The following is a 17,467-nucleotide window of genomic DNA, read 5'->3' as shown; positions in this document are numbered from 1 at the left end:
TCTAGGGCTCAGCAGGAAGTGTCAGGGCCTACCACCATGCCTGATCACAGCAGGCTGTCTCCCAGTCTCCCTGTGAAACCTCAGCACTTTTTCAATCATGACAGATGACAGCAGCTATGTATTTAAACAGAACATGTGACACTTGGTCAGGACTCTTCTGTGGATCTGAAAGCCTCTCTTTTAAATTTTCCTGTGACAAGCATGTACCCATCATAGCACATGCCTATCATATAGCAGATACTCAGTAAAGATGTGATAAATGAATAATGATAGCAAAGAAACCAACCAAGACCATTAAACATACTACTTTTCAAACTGTGGGCTGTGAGTGACTTGTGGGTCATCAAATCAGCTCAGTGGCTTACTACCAGCTTCTTTGCAAAATAAAAATTAGAAAAAAATTAGAAAATGCCAGAGTGCATCCTGTTTTGGAAAATTAAATATCACTTTGCAAACCTTTTGTTTCTGTTAGATATATCAGTGTGTTTGGGATGTGTGTGCATGGCCTGGCTGGTAATGGAAAATATGTGTTCTATCTTGGGTCACAGCAAAGAAGTGACTTCAGGGTACAGCAGGTTAGGTAAACAAGTTCATCTGAGCCTTCCTGGATTAAACCTTCTCAAATACCCTTAAGACTCAGTCACAAGCTCCAGTAGCACAGGGTCCTTATTTGGTTGCTATGACGACAGGGACAGATGGCTTACCTTGCTCTCACTAGTATGCCTCACCACAAAGCACTGAACCCCTTGTCCTACGTACCAGCCCCCATCCACACCCCACCTGATGACTGTGGTGCCCAAGACCCTATGGGCTCACCAGGAAGTAACCTGTGTCTATAGCATGGAAGCTGTGTCATAAGGAGGCATACACTGGGGGAAAAAGATACATCTGCTCAGGATTTCCATCTGTTTTCTATGAAAATGTTTCTTCTTATCACCACTCAAGTTTCCCTCTTTGACTCTGATTATAACTATTGCATTGGCATCTTTGAAAAGGAAAAGGAGGCAGAGTCCCCATTACTTGCCATGTCTTATGCTACCTACCTTCATGTACATTCTCTTAATTAGAAACTTGATTGGTGGACAATTAGATCAACGGATTCCAGTATTATTTTCAAATTTTGCCCAATCTCTGTCTTCTGAGTTTACTGCAATAAATCTTCCCTCTGGGCCTACAGACAATTTTCTGCCTGAAATCTCAGATCTGGTAACCATAGTAATGAAAGAGAAGGAGGGGACATCTTGGAAATGCAGCACAGATACTTAAAAAAAAAAAAAAAACTCTGTTATTTTCCATTTCCCTTTTCCTATATTTTTTTCTGCAAGAGTTGCTTACAAGAAACTACAGTTGAAGTGCTAGTGAATAAATGGTTTCAGGGAAGGATGAAGAAAGCTGAGGCACAGATGATCTACAGAAGTAAACAATCATCCAGAAGAATGGAGCATAGATTGTGTTTCTGGTTCACTTCACTGCCTTGCATGTCCTTGGAAGAAGCAACAGGAAAGTGCCTCCTGATGGTTTATAGTTTTCATTTGCTGTTAATTTCAACACAGAACCTATAGTCCATCCATATTCAACAGAGTAGACCTAGCGTATGAGGATCATTCAAATTCCACAAAAAATATGATCAGCCACAGAAAGTAGGTTTACAGTTTTTTACCTGGAGAAAACATGTTTGTTCTGCAACTGTGCAAAGCAATGAAGTGATGGCCCAGAGACATCTCTTTTTTCAGGATACGCCTCACTGCCATTCTGTCAAACCTTCCTAAGGCTTCTCCAAGTCACACCTGGGTGATTTCATCATGATGTTAACCTTCCTCTTCAAAGTTGGGAGGAAAGGATCAAGGGCAAGACCAAATATAGGTCCAATTCTGTGGATAGAGCTCTCAGTTTTTGAGTTTATTGAGCTCCCTGCAGAAATGAACAGTTTGCCAAACTTTGACAGCCAACGGCACTGACTGCTCTCCCACTGAGCAGCTTTCAGCAGAAATGGAGCAGTGGGAGGGAAGAGGAGAAAGAAAGAAGTGGCTATTTGGAAGGGTGTTATTATAGTATGGAGCCTCTAGGCTGTCAAAACTGGCTATGATAGAGAGAGACCTCCACAAACATGTTGTGTAGACCTCTAAAAATAAATCCATTCTGTGCCTAGTTTACATAAAACGAGGTTACACATTATTATTTATGTTTTTTAAAATTATTCCATATTATATATTTTATATATTTTGAGAAGGAAATGGCTACCCACTCCAGTATTCTTGCCTGGAGAATCCCATGGACAGAGGGACTGGTGGGCTACAGTCCACGGGGATGCAAAGAGTTGGACACGACTGAACAACTAACATACACATATTACATATTATAATCTTCTTCAACATTATAACGGCAGCAAGCAACTTGCTGCTTAAGTGAAACCCTTGGAAATGATGACATAGAATAGTATGCAAATCAAAGATTATCAAAAGAGAAAATACACCGGAACCAAACTGTTGTTGTGTGCTGATTATATTAGAGCAGAATTTCTCAAAATGGGATCAGAATGACCAGAAACTTCCAGGAGATAATGAGGGTCATAGCAGGGCACAGTTTACTAAGTAAATCTTTCCAGCACTTGGGTCAGCACCTTCAATGTGGTTTGCCCTCCTGGACTTCTTAGCAATTTCTCTTGCTTTTTCAATGATCCAACTTATGTTGGCAATTTGATCTCTGGTTCCTCTGCCTTTTCTAAATCCAGCTTGAATATCTGGAAGTTCACGGTTCACATACTGTTGAAGCCTTGGCTTGGAGAATTTTGAGCATTACTTTGCTAGCATGTGAGATGAGTGCAATTGTGTGGTAGTTTGAGCATTCATTTGGCATTGCCTTTCTTTGGCATTGGAATGAAAAGTGACCTTTTCCTGTGGCCACTGCTGAGTTTTCCAAATTTGCTGGCATATTGAGTGCAGCACTTTCACAGCATCATCTTTTAGGATTTGAAATAGCTCAGCTGGAATTCCATCACCTCCACTAGCTTTGTTCATAGTGATGCTTCCTAAGGCCCACTTGACTTTGCATTCCAGGATGTCTGGCTCTAGGTGAGTGATCACACCATCATGGTTATCTGGGTCATGAAGATCTTTTTTGTACAGTTCTTCTGTGTATTCTTACCACCTCTTCTTAATATCTTCTGCTTCTGTTAGGTCCATACCATTTCTGTCCTTTATTGAGCCCATCTTTGCATGAAATGTTCCCTTGGTATCTCTAATTTTCTTGAAGAGATCTCTAGTCTTTCCCATTCTGTTGTTTTCCTCTATTTCTTTGCATTGATCACTGAGGAAGGCTTTCTTATCTCTCCTTGCTATTCTTTGGAACTCTGCATTCAAATGGGTATATCTTTCCTTTTCTCCTTTGCCTTTAGCTTCTCTTTTCTCAGCTATTTGTAAGGCCTCCTCAGACAACCATTTTGCCTTTTTGCATTTCTTTTTCTTGGGGATGGTCTTGATCCCTGCCTCCTGTACAGTGTCACGAACCTCTGTCCATAGTTCTTCAGGCACTCTGTCTATCAGATCTAATCCCTTGAATCTATTTCTCATTCCACTGTATAATTGTAAGGGATTTGATTTAGGTCATACCTGAATGGTCTAGTGGTTTTCCCTACTTTCTTCAATTTAAGTCTGAATTTGGCCAATAAGGAGTTCATGATCTGAGCCACAGTCAGCTCACCTGGCTAAATAGCACAGACAAGTGTCTCTGAGCTGCTCTCTAGTTGCACTAAAAAGCAGGGTCAGTGTACCAGGTGAGAGTGCTTTTACATTCTATAACATATCTGGATATTCATGTATTCTTCCAGAAGCAGTGCATTCCAGGGTATTATTAAAGAAAAAACCTGCCATCTAGCTGTCCTTTAATTACTCTAGCCTAACATCACCTCTTCTATAGTATCTTGTGGCCTGTACATTCCTTTATCAGGTAGCAGATATCACATTATACTGGAATCATTTGTCTGTATCATAGTTTCCCATCCTCAGCACTATTGACATTTGAAGCTAGATAAGTCATGCTTTGTTGTGAGGTGCTGCCCCGTGTGTTGTAGGGTGTTTAACGGTGTTCTAGCCTTTACCCACTACATGCCAAAAGCACGCTCTGCTCCACTGTGACAACCAAAAACGTCTCCAGACATTATGTAATGTCCCCTGGAGGGTGGGGGGCAAAATCACTCTTGGTTGAAAGCCACTGGTCCACATATTCTAGACCTCTTACACCAATCCCACAATGACTTCAAGGGCAGGGCTCTGTCTTTGTACCCTTATTTCTTTCCAATACTTGGTACATTATGATGCTCAATAAATCTTAATTGAAGAAAACTACAGTAACTTGCATCAAGATGCTTGGAAGCCTTGATTACCTATATATCCATATCTGGTTGGGTTTAGTCAGGAAAACAGAGACACTATACATACTACTAGGATAAGGGGTTTACTGTAGAAATTACAATTTATATAAATATGACAGTAACTGGGGAAAGGAAGGTCCGGAAGGCTACAGTCAGAAGACAGAACTTTAAACAGAACTTCTCGTGAGGTAAGCAGGTATTCACAGGAAAATCTCAGAAGCTACCATATTTCACCTCCAAAGTGGGATCATAAAATTGGAGCCCATAGAAAGGTGTGGAATGCCACTCTATCCAACAAATCAGCCTCATCTGACCCCCAAACACTCTCCAAACTAATGGCCTCTCCTTCCCTTCTACCTTCCAGATCTCCCAAATTCCTCTCACTGGCAAACCCTTACCTGGAACCAATCAAAGAGGGAATTCTGGGCAATGTAGTTTTTTCCAGCTGTAGGCAGGCACTTCTCCAGGAGTGGAAGTGCCAGGTAAACAACAGATAATCTCACACAGTAACCACTTTTTGACACCAAGTGTATATGTTACATATACAGATCAAAGCATGACAACAGTCTGAAGAATCTGGCAGTCACAGTCATCCACATAAGAAAGCAAGTGAGTGTTTGATATGATGGGTTGTTGTTTCTATTGCTATTGCTTTTAGTTTGGCAGTGGACTCACCCTCTGATCACCTGTCCCCTCCAGTCTGTGCTGTGTAGACACTCTCAACACTCACTTTGCTTACAGCCTGAACAGATGGCAAGCTATGTTAATAATTGAACAGCTCATACTCCAGATGGAAGACGTTCACCTTCATGCTTCTTAGACTTTAGTGTGTCTTCTGAGCATTCTGACCAGACCAGAATTGACAGAGACTACTAGAAAAGAATCTCCATATGCAAGGCATTGCTTCCCTCTCGAGGCATTGAAACATCACAACCATGTTATTGATTTCTAAACTACTTTCTAAGACTGCAGCTGACATTAAGTGAAAATATTTCTGTTTTATAGATTTTGAGTCAAAAGTCAATTATTTTTAAATAATTCCTTTCAGTCTATTAAAAAAAAATAGAGTGTTGGAGGTGAGGTGTGGTCCAAAGTAGAGTGAAGTATATAGCTCACTTTAGAAAATTAGATTCAAAATATGCATTAAATGGACCTATATCTTCAGGATAGCCCATAAAGTCTAACATATTTACACCTGGCCCTTTAAGGAAAATGTTTGCTGACACCTGGACTAGAGGGAGAGCAGCAAGAGCTGAGCCCTGAGAAGTAAATGGGACATTACAAAGAGTTGTATTTTACTGAAGTGAGAGCCACTGGAGGTTTGAGCTCATGAAGATCTGACCTGACTCACATTTTAACAGTATCCCTCTAGTTGCTGGATTAAGAATAGACGTTCTTATTGGGAGGGAGGGTCTAGAAGCCAGGGGATCAGATAGAAGATGATCTCTGTGATTCTGGTGGAAATGATTCTGATGAACCACTGTAAGGTGGCTCAGACCAACAAGGAGTGGAGGAGCTATTAAGGGATGCCTAGACTCTGGTCTGGAGATTGAGCTGGTTAGACTTCCCGGTACTAGATATGTTACATGCCCCCCCACCCCGCCCCGCCGCCGCCAGGTGCAGGGGAGGCTCGATACAGTCGTGCACATGTATGACCAACTAAAGCAGAGCTTCTTGAGTAGGCACAATGTTGCCCCCCAAGGGACATTTGGCAATGTCTAGAGATGTTTTTGATTGTCACAACTGCAGCGGAAGTGTGTTACTTGCTTCTAGCAGATAGAGACCAGGGATGCTGCTAAATATCCTAAAATATACAACACAGTTCTCTACCACAAAAATAATTACCTGGCCCCAAATGTCAACAATGCTATAGGTAAGGAACCTTGACCTCAAGAAAGACCCACTAATGGAAGAAGAAAGATGGGTTTTCATGGATAACTAGGAGTCTTAGCCCAGCTCAACTCCCAGTGCCCTAACTCCTGCAAGGCATCTGCAGGCTGTGGCAACAGCAATTTTGGAATCCCAGCTCATATCAAAGCTGAATCCTGTTTGTTCTCTCTTGCCCACATATCTTTCCCCAGTTATTGGAAGTGAGCTTTGTCCCAAATAAGAAACTCTGCTGCCTTTTTTTCTGTACACACACACAGAGAAGCTTGTAAAAATAACAAGTGTGATTGAGACGATGAAAGGGATTTTGTGTAATGACAGGCAAATGGTGCAGAGCACTACAGTGCAGGTATTAATTTGTTTAAAGAGATTTGTGAAGAAAAATGTTCTATTAATTAAAATTTCAAGACTTAAAACTTAAAGCTGTTCGGTGATGACTGTAGATCTACAAGAATTTTACTCTCTTCATCAAACCCAAATGGATTGCATATGAATTCAAATACCCTTAATATTATGCAAATATTCCTTAGTCTTTGCTATGTGTAATAACTGATAAGGTCTCATTTATTTGGTAAAATACTTGCATGTATATAAAACATACTGGCTTTTCATTTACCTAGCTTTATTATTTTGATTTGTGAGTAGATGCATAAATGAAAAACTATTTCTTGTACTCTGGCTTGTCTATTCCATTTATTTTCTTTGCAAAGAAGTACATATTTTTTGCTAAGATTGTTAACAAGATGGATCTAATTTTATATATTTTCACAGTATCTGGTCTACTCACTAACTTAACACTGGAACAAAAAAAATGGACAGTGTTTCAAATATAGATCATAAATACCTCAGCTCTTGAGTGGCACTGTGGAGTTGAGGTTTGCCCTAATTTTCTATAAATTCAATATGCAAAAACAGACCATGCAATAAGTAAGCTAGAAAAGCATTTCTCATATCATGAAAGACTTTTCCAACATTCATCTAAGAAGCATTTATCTTATATATGTGGTTAGTCGTTCAGTCGTGTCCGAGACTCTCTGTGACCCCATAGACTATAGCCCACCAGGGCTTTGTCCATGGGGACTCTCCAGGTAAGAATACTGGAGTGGGTTGCCATGCCCTCCTCCAGGGGATCTTCCCAACCCAGGATTGAACCCAGGTCTCTCACATTGCAGGCAGATTCTTTACCAACTGAGCCACCAGGGAAGCCCAAGAATACTGGAGTGAATAGCCTATCCCTTCTCCAGGGGATCTTCCAGACCCAGGAATCGAACCGGGGTCTCCTGCATTGCAGGGAGATTCTTTACCAGCTGAGCTACCAACAGTATTCAACATAGGCAACTTTAGCCCAGTACTGATCTAGGTACTGGGGCAATCAAGGTATACAAAACTGGGTCCTTACACTTGAAGGTCACATAAAAGAGGCTGACATATAAGCAGCTAATCTTAACGTATGATGCAACAGGTTCCATTATGGGGTCAGCTTCAGGGCTACAGACCCATGGCCCAGGCACAGGGGTCAAGAAAAGGCATCCTGAAAGAGATGAGTAGAGTCTGGAAGAACATGCAGGAGCTCACCAGGTAGAGGGAGGTGAGGACTATTCTATGCAAAAAAATAAAGCCAAAGACCATGAAACACCATGAGATAATCAAGTATAAGACAAGACATGGTGGGTCCTCGAAAGTCACAAAGGAGCTTGGGAGTGGTCATTAAAGAGATGAGAAACTGCTAAAAAGTATTAAGCCAGGAATGGAAGCAATGTGCATTCCTTCAATTTCACTAGAGCAGAAAGTAGGGCTGGCTTCAAAATCTGTGGGACCTGGTACAAAATGAAAATGTGGGGTGCTTGTTCAAAAACCATTACGAACTTCAAGATGGCTACAGCAAAGCATTAAACCAAGTATAGGACCCTTCAAAGCACTGGGGTGTGTATGATTGCACATATGCCTGCCCACAAGGCCAACACTACCAGAAGGCATCAGGGCAGGGGGAGGAAGAAGACATTAAGACCTTTGTTTGCATACTGTCTAGTCTGTAGTTGAGAAGAAAAGTCTTAAGCATATCAACCAGCTAGAGATTAGTCTCGAGGCAATATACTAGATAGCATTATAGTCCCATACTCAAACTCAGAAAATGGCCAAATGGCTAATCTCTTCATTTTAAAGAGGAAATAGGAGACCAAAAATGTTGAGAGACTGAGGGAATTCAATCCAAGCCTTTTAGATTCTATCCTAGTGTCTCCTCCTCCCCTACAATGTCAAGGCTAGTGAGTCTGCAGTGAAAGGGATAGGCTGGAAGTTCTTTGGGCAAGACTGATCCAGAGGCTGTAGAAAGGACTGCAAGTGACCGAGAAATGGAAATCAGCTAGGAGACAATTGCTGTCCCCTCCCTTCCCCCAGGGAGCACATCCTTTCTGAGACCTTTGTCAGAATCAAGAGGATCTTTCCAAGCACAATTTTAGAATAACTCATGGGCCTAGCATCGTGCCAGGGAAGAAGGGTACAGAAATGACTCAGGCACACTCTCAAGAGCTTATCCTTTGGTGAATGAAGACAGTAGTGGGAATCAGCTATCACAATCCAGAGACTTTGTCTACCTATTCTTTAATATGATTGGGAAGCAAAAATTTTAAATAATAATAAAAAAGAAAATTGGAAACAAATTCTAAACATCAATAGGTAGCTACAGAGTTTTCTTTCAGAATCAGGGGATTATAGATGATTTGCACATTGCCTTGCATATCTCTCAGTAATATTACCATCCATACCCTCACCAACTCTAAAGGCTTCAGGCTCACCTGAGCCCCAATAAACCTTTGTTCATATCTCTCTCATATCATTCTCTTCAGTTCTCATGACCCCCGAAACCTAAGGTCTTATTCATTTTTTCCTTCTCTTGGTTCTTAATATAAGGCTCGAAACCAGTACCATAGCTTGCAAGGCCTCATATGATCCAGTCCTTGGCCATTTCTGAAACTTTGTCTCACCCCCCTTTCTTTCTGCATTCCACGGGCCATCCTACCATCTCTCAACTGCAAGAAACTTTCTGATCTCAGACATCTCCCAACTCTGCTGTCCCTTCTTTAATGCTTCTCATTTTTTTTTTCAAACCTCTAATGAAATATCACTTCCCCAGGGAAAAGCTTCTCTTATCTGCCAGATCAGACCAGGACCACTATTAATAAGCTCTCATAGCACCCTATAATTTTCCTTCAGAGCCCTATCATAGTTAGTAATTCTGTATTCATGTGATTCTTTCATAAATGTTTGTCTTCACCTCAAGGCTGGGAACTACCTGAAGGCAAGAGTCTCATCTGTTTTGCTCATCACTGGATTCCTGGCAAATGGCATAGTGCCTGGCATGTCCTCGGGACGTTTCTGACCATTCAATCTAAAACACCCATTTCTCTGCCTTTCATCTTTCTTAGGTGTCTTACCTTGATTGTTTTATTTCAATGCATTCATCATTATCTGTGTGTGTGTGTACACAAATATGTGGGAGTGTCTTAACTGTGTATATGTATATATATGTATAAATATGTGTGTGTGTACACATGATTTCTCTACTTGTTACTTGTTTTCTCCAATGGCATGTAAACTCCAAAAATGAAGAGACTTCATCTCCTTGTTCACTGCTGTATCCTCACCACATACCTGGCACACAATTCCTGGCCACATTCCTGGCTCAAGGAATTATTTGTTGGAAATATGAATACATAAATGGCAACTGCTCAAGAAATGAACACCAGAAGTTCATTCTCCTTCAAAAATCACTATTAATAGGAGGAATGCAGAGAGTAGCATGGAAGCACACCCACTACCATGTATAAAATAGGTAGCCAGTGGAAATTTGCTGTGTGGCTCAGGGAATTCAAACCTAGATGGATGGGATGGGATGGAGTGGGCGGTGGGAAGGAGGTTCAAGAGGGAGGTTACAGAAACCAGTCCAATATTGTAAAGCAATTATCTTCAAATTAAAAATAATTTAAAAAGGAAAATCAATAATACTGATATCCTGCATTGAAAAAGAGATGATCCACTGATATGGCTTTCTTTTGGGAAACAATACTATTCACTGTCCACCCCCAAATGACACTGCAACAGTTTTAATTCATTTTGCCACATCATTAAGCAACAAGGAATTATATTTGGCTTACTTTATTTTAGATCAGTCGTTCCACAAATTTCGATTGGATTCTTCATCTATAATCTTGAATGGAAGTCATTTGGGGCTTGATAGAGACAAATTCACAAAAACCAGAGACTTTCAGAGTGTTCAGAATGTTTGTTCAGAGTGTTCAGAGAGTTTGGCGATCTGACAAATCAGATTTGAATTTCAGCTTCCACATTTGTTAGCAATATCACTTCAGGAAGCCACATAACTTCTCTCAGGCTCAATTTCCTCTGAAACCTTGTGACTTGTAGGGACAGTTTGGTGATAGGATTGACTGTGGTTTTAAGTGCATGGTTTATAATTATAATCAATATATGGTATCTATTATTCACATCTACTCCCAAGTCCCCATGATACAGAGAAGAAAACCGAGGCCATAAGAATTGGGAATTTCTCAAAGCCATCCCTCTTCTCCAAGTCTAGGTGATAGAAATCAGCAGGTCTACAATTAAGTACCACCCAGAACTGGGCTTCCCTGATGGCTGAGCAGGTAAAGAATCCACCTACAGTGCAGGAGACACAGGAGATGTGGGTTCAGTCCCTGATTGGGAAGATCCCCTGGAGAAGGAAATGGCAACCCACTCCAGTATGCTTGCCTGGAGAATCCCATGGACTGAGGAGTCTGGAGGATTACAGTGCAAAGGGTCGCAAAGAGTGGGACATGACAGAGCAACAAAGCATGCACGCAAGGCTTCATTTGCTCAGGTGACTTTCTGGGGGAAAATCTGCTTGTGTTTGGACTCATTTTCCTAAGTAGGGCTGAAGACTTCCTTATGTCCTTGCATTGACTGAAGCTCACTGCAACTTTCACCTCCAACTGGGCCATATCCTGGCCCAGAAGACTGAAGATTCAATCAAAGAATCTGGGTGAGAAATGGAATGGAGTTTTTCCCCACCTCAGTTTATAGGAGTCCTTTTATTTCCCTCCTTTTTAGGACATAAAAGACAAATTAGAAATGCTGGTCCCACTGAAATCTTTCACTGCATAAGTCCCATAATCTTTAATTATATTGAAATAATTTGCTTATAACAAACAATTCAGTACCATGCAATTCTGCTGAGCTTTAGGTTCAATTTCACATCTAGACAAGAGTTATTCCAAACACAGGAATGGGTAAATCTTATAATAAGTAAAACAAATGGCTAAGATAAGTAAAATAAGGTGATAAGGCTCCAATGAATTGCATAGTGCCATGGCAGTGCTTTCTATGTAGACAGGATTTAAGGAGATTTTATCAAAGTGGGATACAGAAATTGCATGTACTGAAACTTTGACTGGATGATTCATTTTCTATGAAATTGAATCGGTGAATAACAAAACAGAGTGAGCTAGATGTATTCACTGCTCAAAGATACTGAAGATGGCAGGTCAGCAGCAATAATTAAGTAATTCGTTTTCTGGCTAATTAGAAGAAATGGAGAATATGTGCCTGAAATTCTTTCCTCACTGAGAGGATCACACCAACTCTCCCAGTGAAAACATTCAACTAAGCTGTGCCTTCAGATTGTTCTTTATGTCAGTTTTAGTTTATCCATGACTCAAGCTCATCTCCATTTTGCCTTCATATGGGAATCTTGCCATATTACCATAGCATTTTATTCTGAATCTGCTATAAAGGCATACCATAGCATTTTATTCTGAACCTGCTATAAAGGCAATTAGTCATTCATTATAACACAAAAATTCAAAGTGGTTGCAATTATGTTTTCTGAATTAAGCCCTTTGATGTGGGTAATTTAAGGTTCTATATTTAAAATGCATTCAATGAGTCATAATGGTAAATAAGAATACCCTTAAACTAGCATTCATATCTCCTGCACATGAAAAATTAAATGGATAATTTCTACCTACGACAGATTTATTTTGTGGTGGATAATTTTAAAGAATTGATTTAATTAGTTGTAACTATGCTCAGAAGTATAATTTGAAATACCATTGAATGGAAAGGGAAAGTATTTTCAAGCAGAGAGAAAACTCTCTTAAAATTTCCTTTGTTCATTAGTCAATGAAAGTTTATTAAGCACCTACAGTTTTCACGGCAATGTATGACATGATAATAACCTAATCTGGCATTATTCTATTCTAGTCCTGCTAGTTAACCGAATGAGTTAACCTCTCCAGCTGTCCATTCACAGTATGCCAATAGACAACAGGAATTAAATGAATGAGTCAGTCTGAAAAAAAATGGATGTATTTAGGTTTCCTTTGGTTTCATGTGCTAAAAACCAGTTACCAGCTAACTACCCTTTTTTATTTCTTCAGGGACCCAGGAATTTTAAAAGAATCTTATCTCACTCAGGCAGTGAACTACACACTTAATCATGACTTTCTAAGTGTTGATACAGAACAGCAATTTGTAAGATTCTACAGATATGGAAAGGAAAAACAGCACAGTAATTTTAGGCAGATAAAGGGAAATATATTTTGAGGGCTGATTTTCACTTTAAAAAGTTATCTTAGACTTAATAACAGACTAGGTTCAGCATTTTAGAGCTGGACATTAGAGCTGATCTAGGCCACTGGTTTCTAACCACTTGTATTGAAGACAAGGCGAGGGTGGGATGTTTAGAGAGAGCAGCATCGAAACATGTATATTATCCAGGGTGAAACAGATCACCACCCCAGGCTGGATACATGAGACAAGTGCTCGGGCCTGGTGCACTGGGAAAACCCAGAGGAATCGGGTGGAGAGGGAGGTGGGATGGGGGATCGGGATGGGGAATACATGTAAATACCATGGCTGATTCATGTCAATGTATGACAAAAACCACTACAATATTGTAAAGTAATTAGCCTCCAACTAATAAAAATAAATGAAAAAAATATATATAAATATATGGATTATCAGTTCTCATTCCCAGAGATTGTGATTCACTTGACCTGGAAGAGGCTGGGAGGGGAAGCAGGTATAAATATAACTTGTAAAATTTCCCTAGCAGCCAAAGCTGAGACCCACAGACCTAGCCAAGCCTCAATATTTTGGCATGAGGTCTCCAAGCCTTGAAAGAATAAATATCCTGCCTAAGAAAAACATAGCTTATAACCCTTGGAGACATGCTTAGAACCCAAACAGTCAAATTCCTAGTCTAGATCTATTTACTAAACCAATTGACACCATTTCTATTTCTCTCACACACTGGTTCAGATCTAATTACCTAATTATCTAATTAGTAGGTAGGAACAATAAGACTGCTTATAACTCATAACTAACACATTCCCTCCTTCAAGAGACCTGTGTGTTTCTTTACTTGCTAACTAATAAGTCTTTCAATGACACTGTAATGATTAATATATCTGTTTATTCCACATTTTAAAATACTTATTTGAAACTTTTACACCTATAAAATATATCATTCCCATTTTAAGACAAAGAAAGCAGATTTACTACTTGAATCTGAGTCCAGTTGAAGTGTCTATTATAGAACTTCGAGAGCTGAGCACATAGCAGTACTCGAATATCCAGCTGGGTTTTCTTAGCCACATTCCTTACATGAAAATGTCTTTAGTTTGGCCACTTCCACTTGGTTCTAAAAGCTCCATGCAAGGAGGGCTCTTGTCCAACTTCATCAACTGTCTCCCAGCATCTAGCAAAATGCTTGCCATAAACTCAACACTCAACAACTAACTATTGAATCAAAAATCTTACTTATATTTGTTAAGAAATGAGACAGAGTATCCTGAACCAACTTGTGAAAGACAGTCTCAAATACATAAAAGTATTGGGAAGATGGTTTTATAAAGGAGTAGTTTTACAGTTATAAGAAGAGCTTTGGCCTGATTTTCCTCACCTAAATTTGCCTTTGTTGTACCATTTGGATTACAGTTGGGCTCGCACTCACTAATATTATGTTAACAGCCCTTCATTCAAATGATACAAATGAACTTACTTATAAAACAGAAATAGACTCACAGATTTCAAAAACAAATTTGGTTACCAAAGGGGAAATGTGGTAGGGGCAGGGATAAATTAGGAGCTTGGGATTAACATATACACACTACTATGTATAAAATAGATAACCAACAAGGACCTACTGTGTAGCACAGGGAACTCTACTCAATATTCTGTAATAACCTATGTGGGTAAAAAGTCTGAGAAAGAATGGATATACCTATATGTATAACTCAGTCACTTTGCTCTACACCTAAAAGTAATACAACATTGCAAATCAACTAAACTCCAATAAATTTTTTTAAGAAGTCCTTCATTCAGTATACCTTTTATATGCGTGAAGGCACAACTGACATGCAATAAACAGTGATGAAATAAAATACCGAATTTTACTGTCTTTTGGAAAAATGTAACCAAATTAATTAACATAATATTATTCTCTGGAAAGATAAAGAGTGCGATATCTTTGGTGAGTCAAAAGGGTGGCACAGTATTGTAGAAAGCACTAATCTAGTTGCAGAAGATGGTTCAATTGATGACTATTTAGAATTAAATTTTTTTAAGCAGATCATTTCAATCCTACCTTTTCAACCTAACCACACACCAAAATTCCATACCTTTGTCTCTGTAAAGGGTATTTTCTCTTTACCCAGAGGTTATAACTTTGCAGTCTTTTATCTGATTCATGTAGAAATGAGGTACTGACATGAGCTAAAATGACATACGTTTAAATATGGTAGAGATGAATAGCCAAAGAAGCAATGTAAAAAATTGACAGAAAAATTAGCTATGGTAGAAATATTGGACACCAAACAATGAATATTTAATCTCTGCTATCCAACTGAGATGAACTGGAGGGTTGGAGGGGGGAAAGGTGTACATTTAAGGAGTTATTAAATCTAACACTAATATTAAAGCCAAGGTTATGGAAAGAACTGGGCTGTGAATGGGCCACAACAGCTCAGGAACATGACGAGGATTCAGTAAATGCTTTGTTGAATGAATGAATGGGTAAATGAATGATTGAGTGAATGAGTGAATGAATGAGTTGTCCTCTTTAGAAATTTAGAGTACAGTACTGGGATTTGAAGACTTGGCTTTAAAAACAAATCTATCCAAAGCTGTGGATTAATAAACTAGATTTCAGGAAAGTCAGTGCTGAATATAATGCAGGTGTTTCTATTTTTCATTTAATTAAAATGACCACAGAGTCATTATTCTTACCCTTAATTTCTGAGCCTGCAATGTTAATGAACTATATCTGTTCCATGAATAATTGAGTTGAACTTGAAAGACAACTCCCCATTCCAAAAGCCTCCCACACTACCAGTTAACTGTGATTTATCCTTTTACTTCTGAAGAATTTTAAGCATCTTCCATCTGATTTGACTGACAACCAATCTGTACTTCCTCTGTCTTTATTCTCGCAGGAAGAAGATGTTACTCGTGAAAGTCGCTTTAATTTCAGTGGTTATGGAATGGGTCACTGCCTTCAAGTGAAAGATGGAGCAGCTGTCAAGGCCACACCTGCCAACCAGCTCCCACAGCCCCCCAAAGATGCAGATGCCATCAAGAAGAAGTTTGTGGACCGGGCAAAAAGGATTGACACGATTTCTCGAGCTGCCTTCCCATTGGCCTTCCTCATTTTCAACATCTTTTACTGGATCACATACAAGATCATTCGGCATGAAGATGTCCATAAGAAATAGATGTGCTCTTCAGATCCTGGGACCTTCTTGCCTAACTGCTGTGCTTGTAAATACAGTGAAATTGTCTTTATATCACTTTGACAGAGAAGACTGGGGGAGGGGGGAGGGAGGATCATGGGGGTGGGTTTCCTGGCACCTACATGAATAAAGATAAGTTATCCGGGCAATGAAGGAAAATGTTTGCACAAAATTAAGGTTTTGCAGAATCACGTGAGCATAATTACATTCATAGTCTTTAGCATTGCTCTTTCAGATGATGCATTAATTAGACATGATATGCAAGGTCAAGTACTTGAGGGCTATTTGTTTTTTGGTTTGGTTTGGACTTATTCTGGTACTGAAAAGATAGTTTGAACACACACACACACACACACAGAAAATGCTTACCATCTGACCATAGTGACTAGACTATAGTGAGTTGAGGACCAAAATTTTTCAGGAAAATGCTGCCTTGTTTTTAAAACAGCCTCCTGAGCTATGTTCTTTACAATGTCTGTAATTAGTGTTTCACCTGAGAAATCCTTTTGTGGTCATAAATAATTTCTTATTGAGAAAACAACAACAACAATACATACCAATCACAAAGAACAGGTTTCTACTTTATTGTCTGTGTAAGTGTGCATTTTAATATTCTTTTTCTTTCCGAGATGCAATTTGGGGATTTGAATTGTATATTGTGAAGTTGATTTGATCATATGCCCTCTTGAAAATAAATGCCCATTTTCTTTTAGATCCAAGTTAGCACACAACATTTTTTTCCGCTTTGCCTATATTTATGTGCAATTAAGTGCTCAAGTGTGACTTAGCCATTGCAGCCTCTCAGCCACAGTATTTATGAAGATGATGTGTCCTAAACAATGTAGCTCATATTAGCTTGAACTTCCCATTTCTGCTTTCATTGTAGGTATAACTATTAATCTTAATGTCAACTGACCCATGATTTCTACTGTCAATCCAAGTGAATATTGTTTGAAATATCTTTAACTAATTTAAAGAATTTTAAAGTTGTACTGTGATTTTCATAACCTGTTTCCTTTTTGGTACCAGAGCTATGTGGTTTGAATCCTGGCTACATGTTTTAAGTAAGAAAAAAAAAAAAAGACGTATTTTTGCTTACTCAGATAAAAGACAACCTGTAAAAAATATAATGAAAAATTAAATTTTACATGTGCTGTAAAAGGGGTTATTAAAAATATTTGTTCAATTTCAATAAAGCTAAGTGTGCCACAGAAGCTAAGTCTTTCCACTCTTGCATTATAATGTAAATAATTTAGATGAGAATGGTAACTTAGACTTTTGTTTCTAGTCTTCCTCATAAACTTGAAGTACTTACATAGCTATTATACTTTTGTTGTAATATAAAAATGTAGCTCATAGTAGCTCCATGAAGAAAGAAAAAATACATCATTCTCATTGTAGAAACAAGGAAATGGAGACAAGG

The 17,467-nt window shown here is 39.1% G+C and overlaps 1 protein-coding gene across 5 annotated transcripts in view; it reads left to right on the top strand.

The window, feature by feature from the left end:
* The window catches only part of GLRA2 (glycine receptor alpha 2), a 189,235-nt gene extending 171,977 nt beyond the window's left edge, over positions 1 to 17,258 (top strand). For all 5 annotated transcript variants that reach the window (XM_020877628.2, XM_020877627.2, XM_070462606.1 and 2 more), the window contains one exon: positions 15,748 to 17,258. In XM_020877628.2, coding sequence (XP_020733287.1) covers positions 15,748 to 16,026 — 279 coding nt within the window. In that variant the 3' untranslated portion in view covers positions 16,027 to 17,258. The remainder of the gene's footprint in view (positions 1 to 15,747) is intronic.
* Positions 17,259 to 17,467: the final 209 nt, after the last annotated feature.

The sequence above is a fragment of the Odocoileus virginianus genome, unplaced genomic scaffold (assembly GCF_023699985.2).
Source record: "Odocoileus virginianus isolate 20LAN1187 ecotype Illinois unplaced genomic scaffold, Ovbor_1.2 Unplaced_Scaffold_6, whole genome shotgun sequence".
Classification (NCBI taxonomy): domain Eukaryota; kingdom Metazoa; phylum Chordata; class Mammalia; order Artiodactyla; family Cervidae; genus Odocoileus; species Odocoileus virginianus.
Note: the sequence above shows the minus strand (reverse complement) of the source record. Positions and strands in the feature narration are given on the sequence as shown.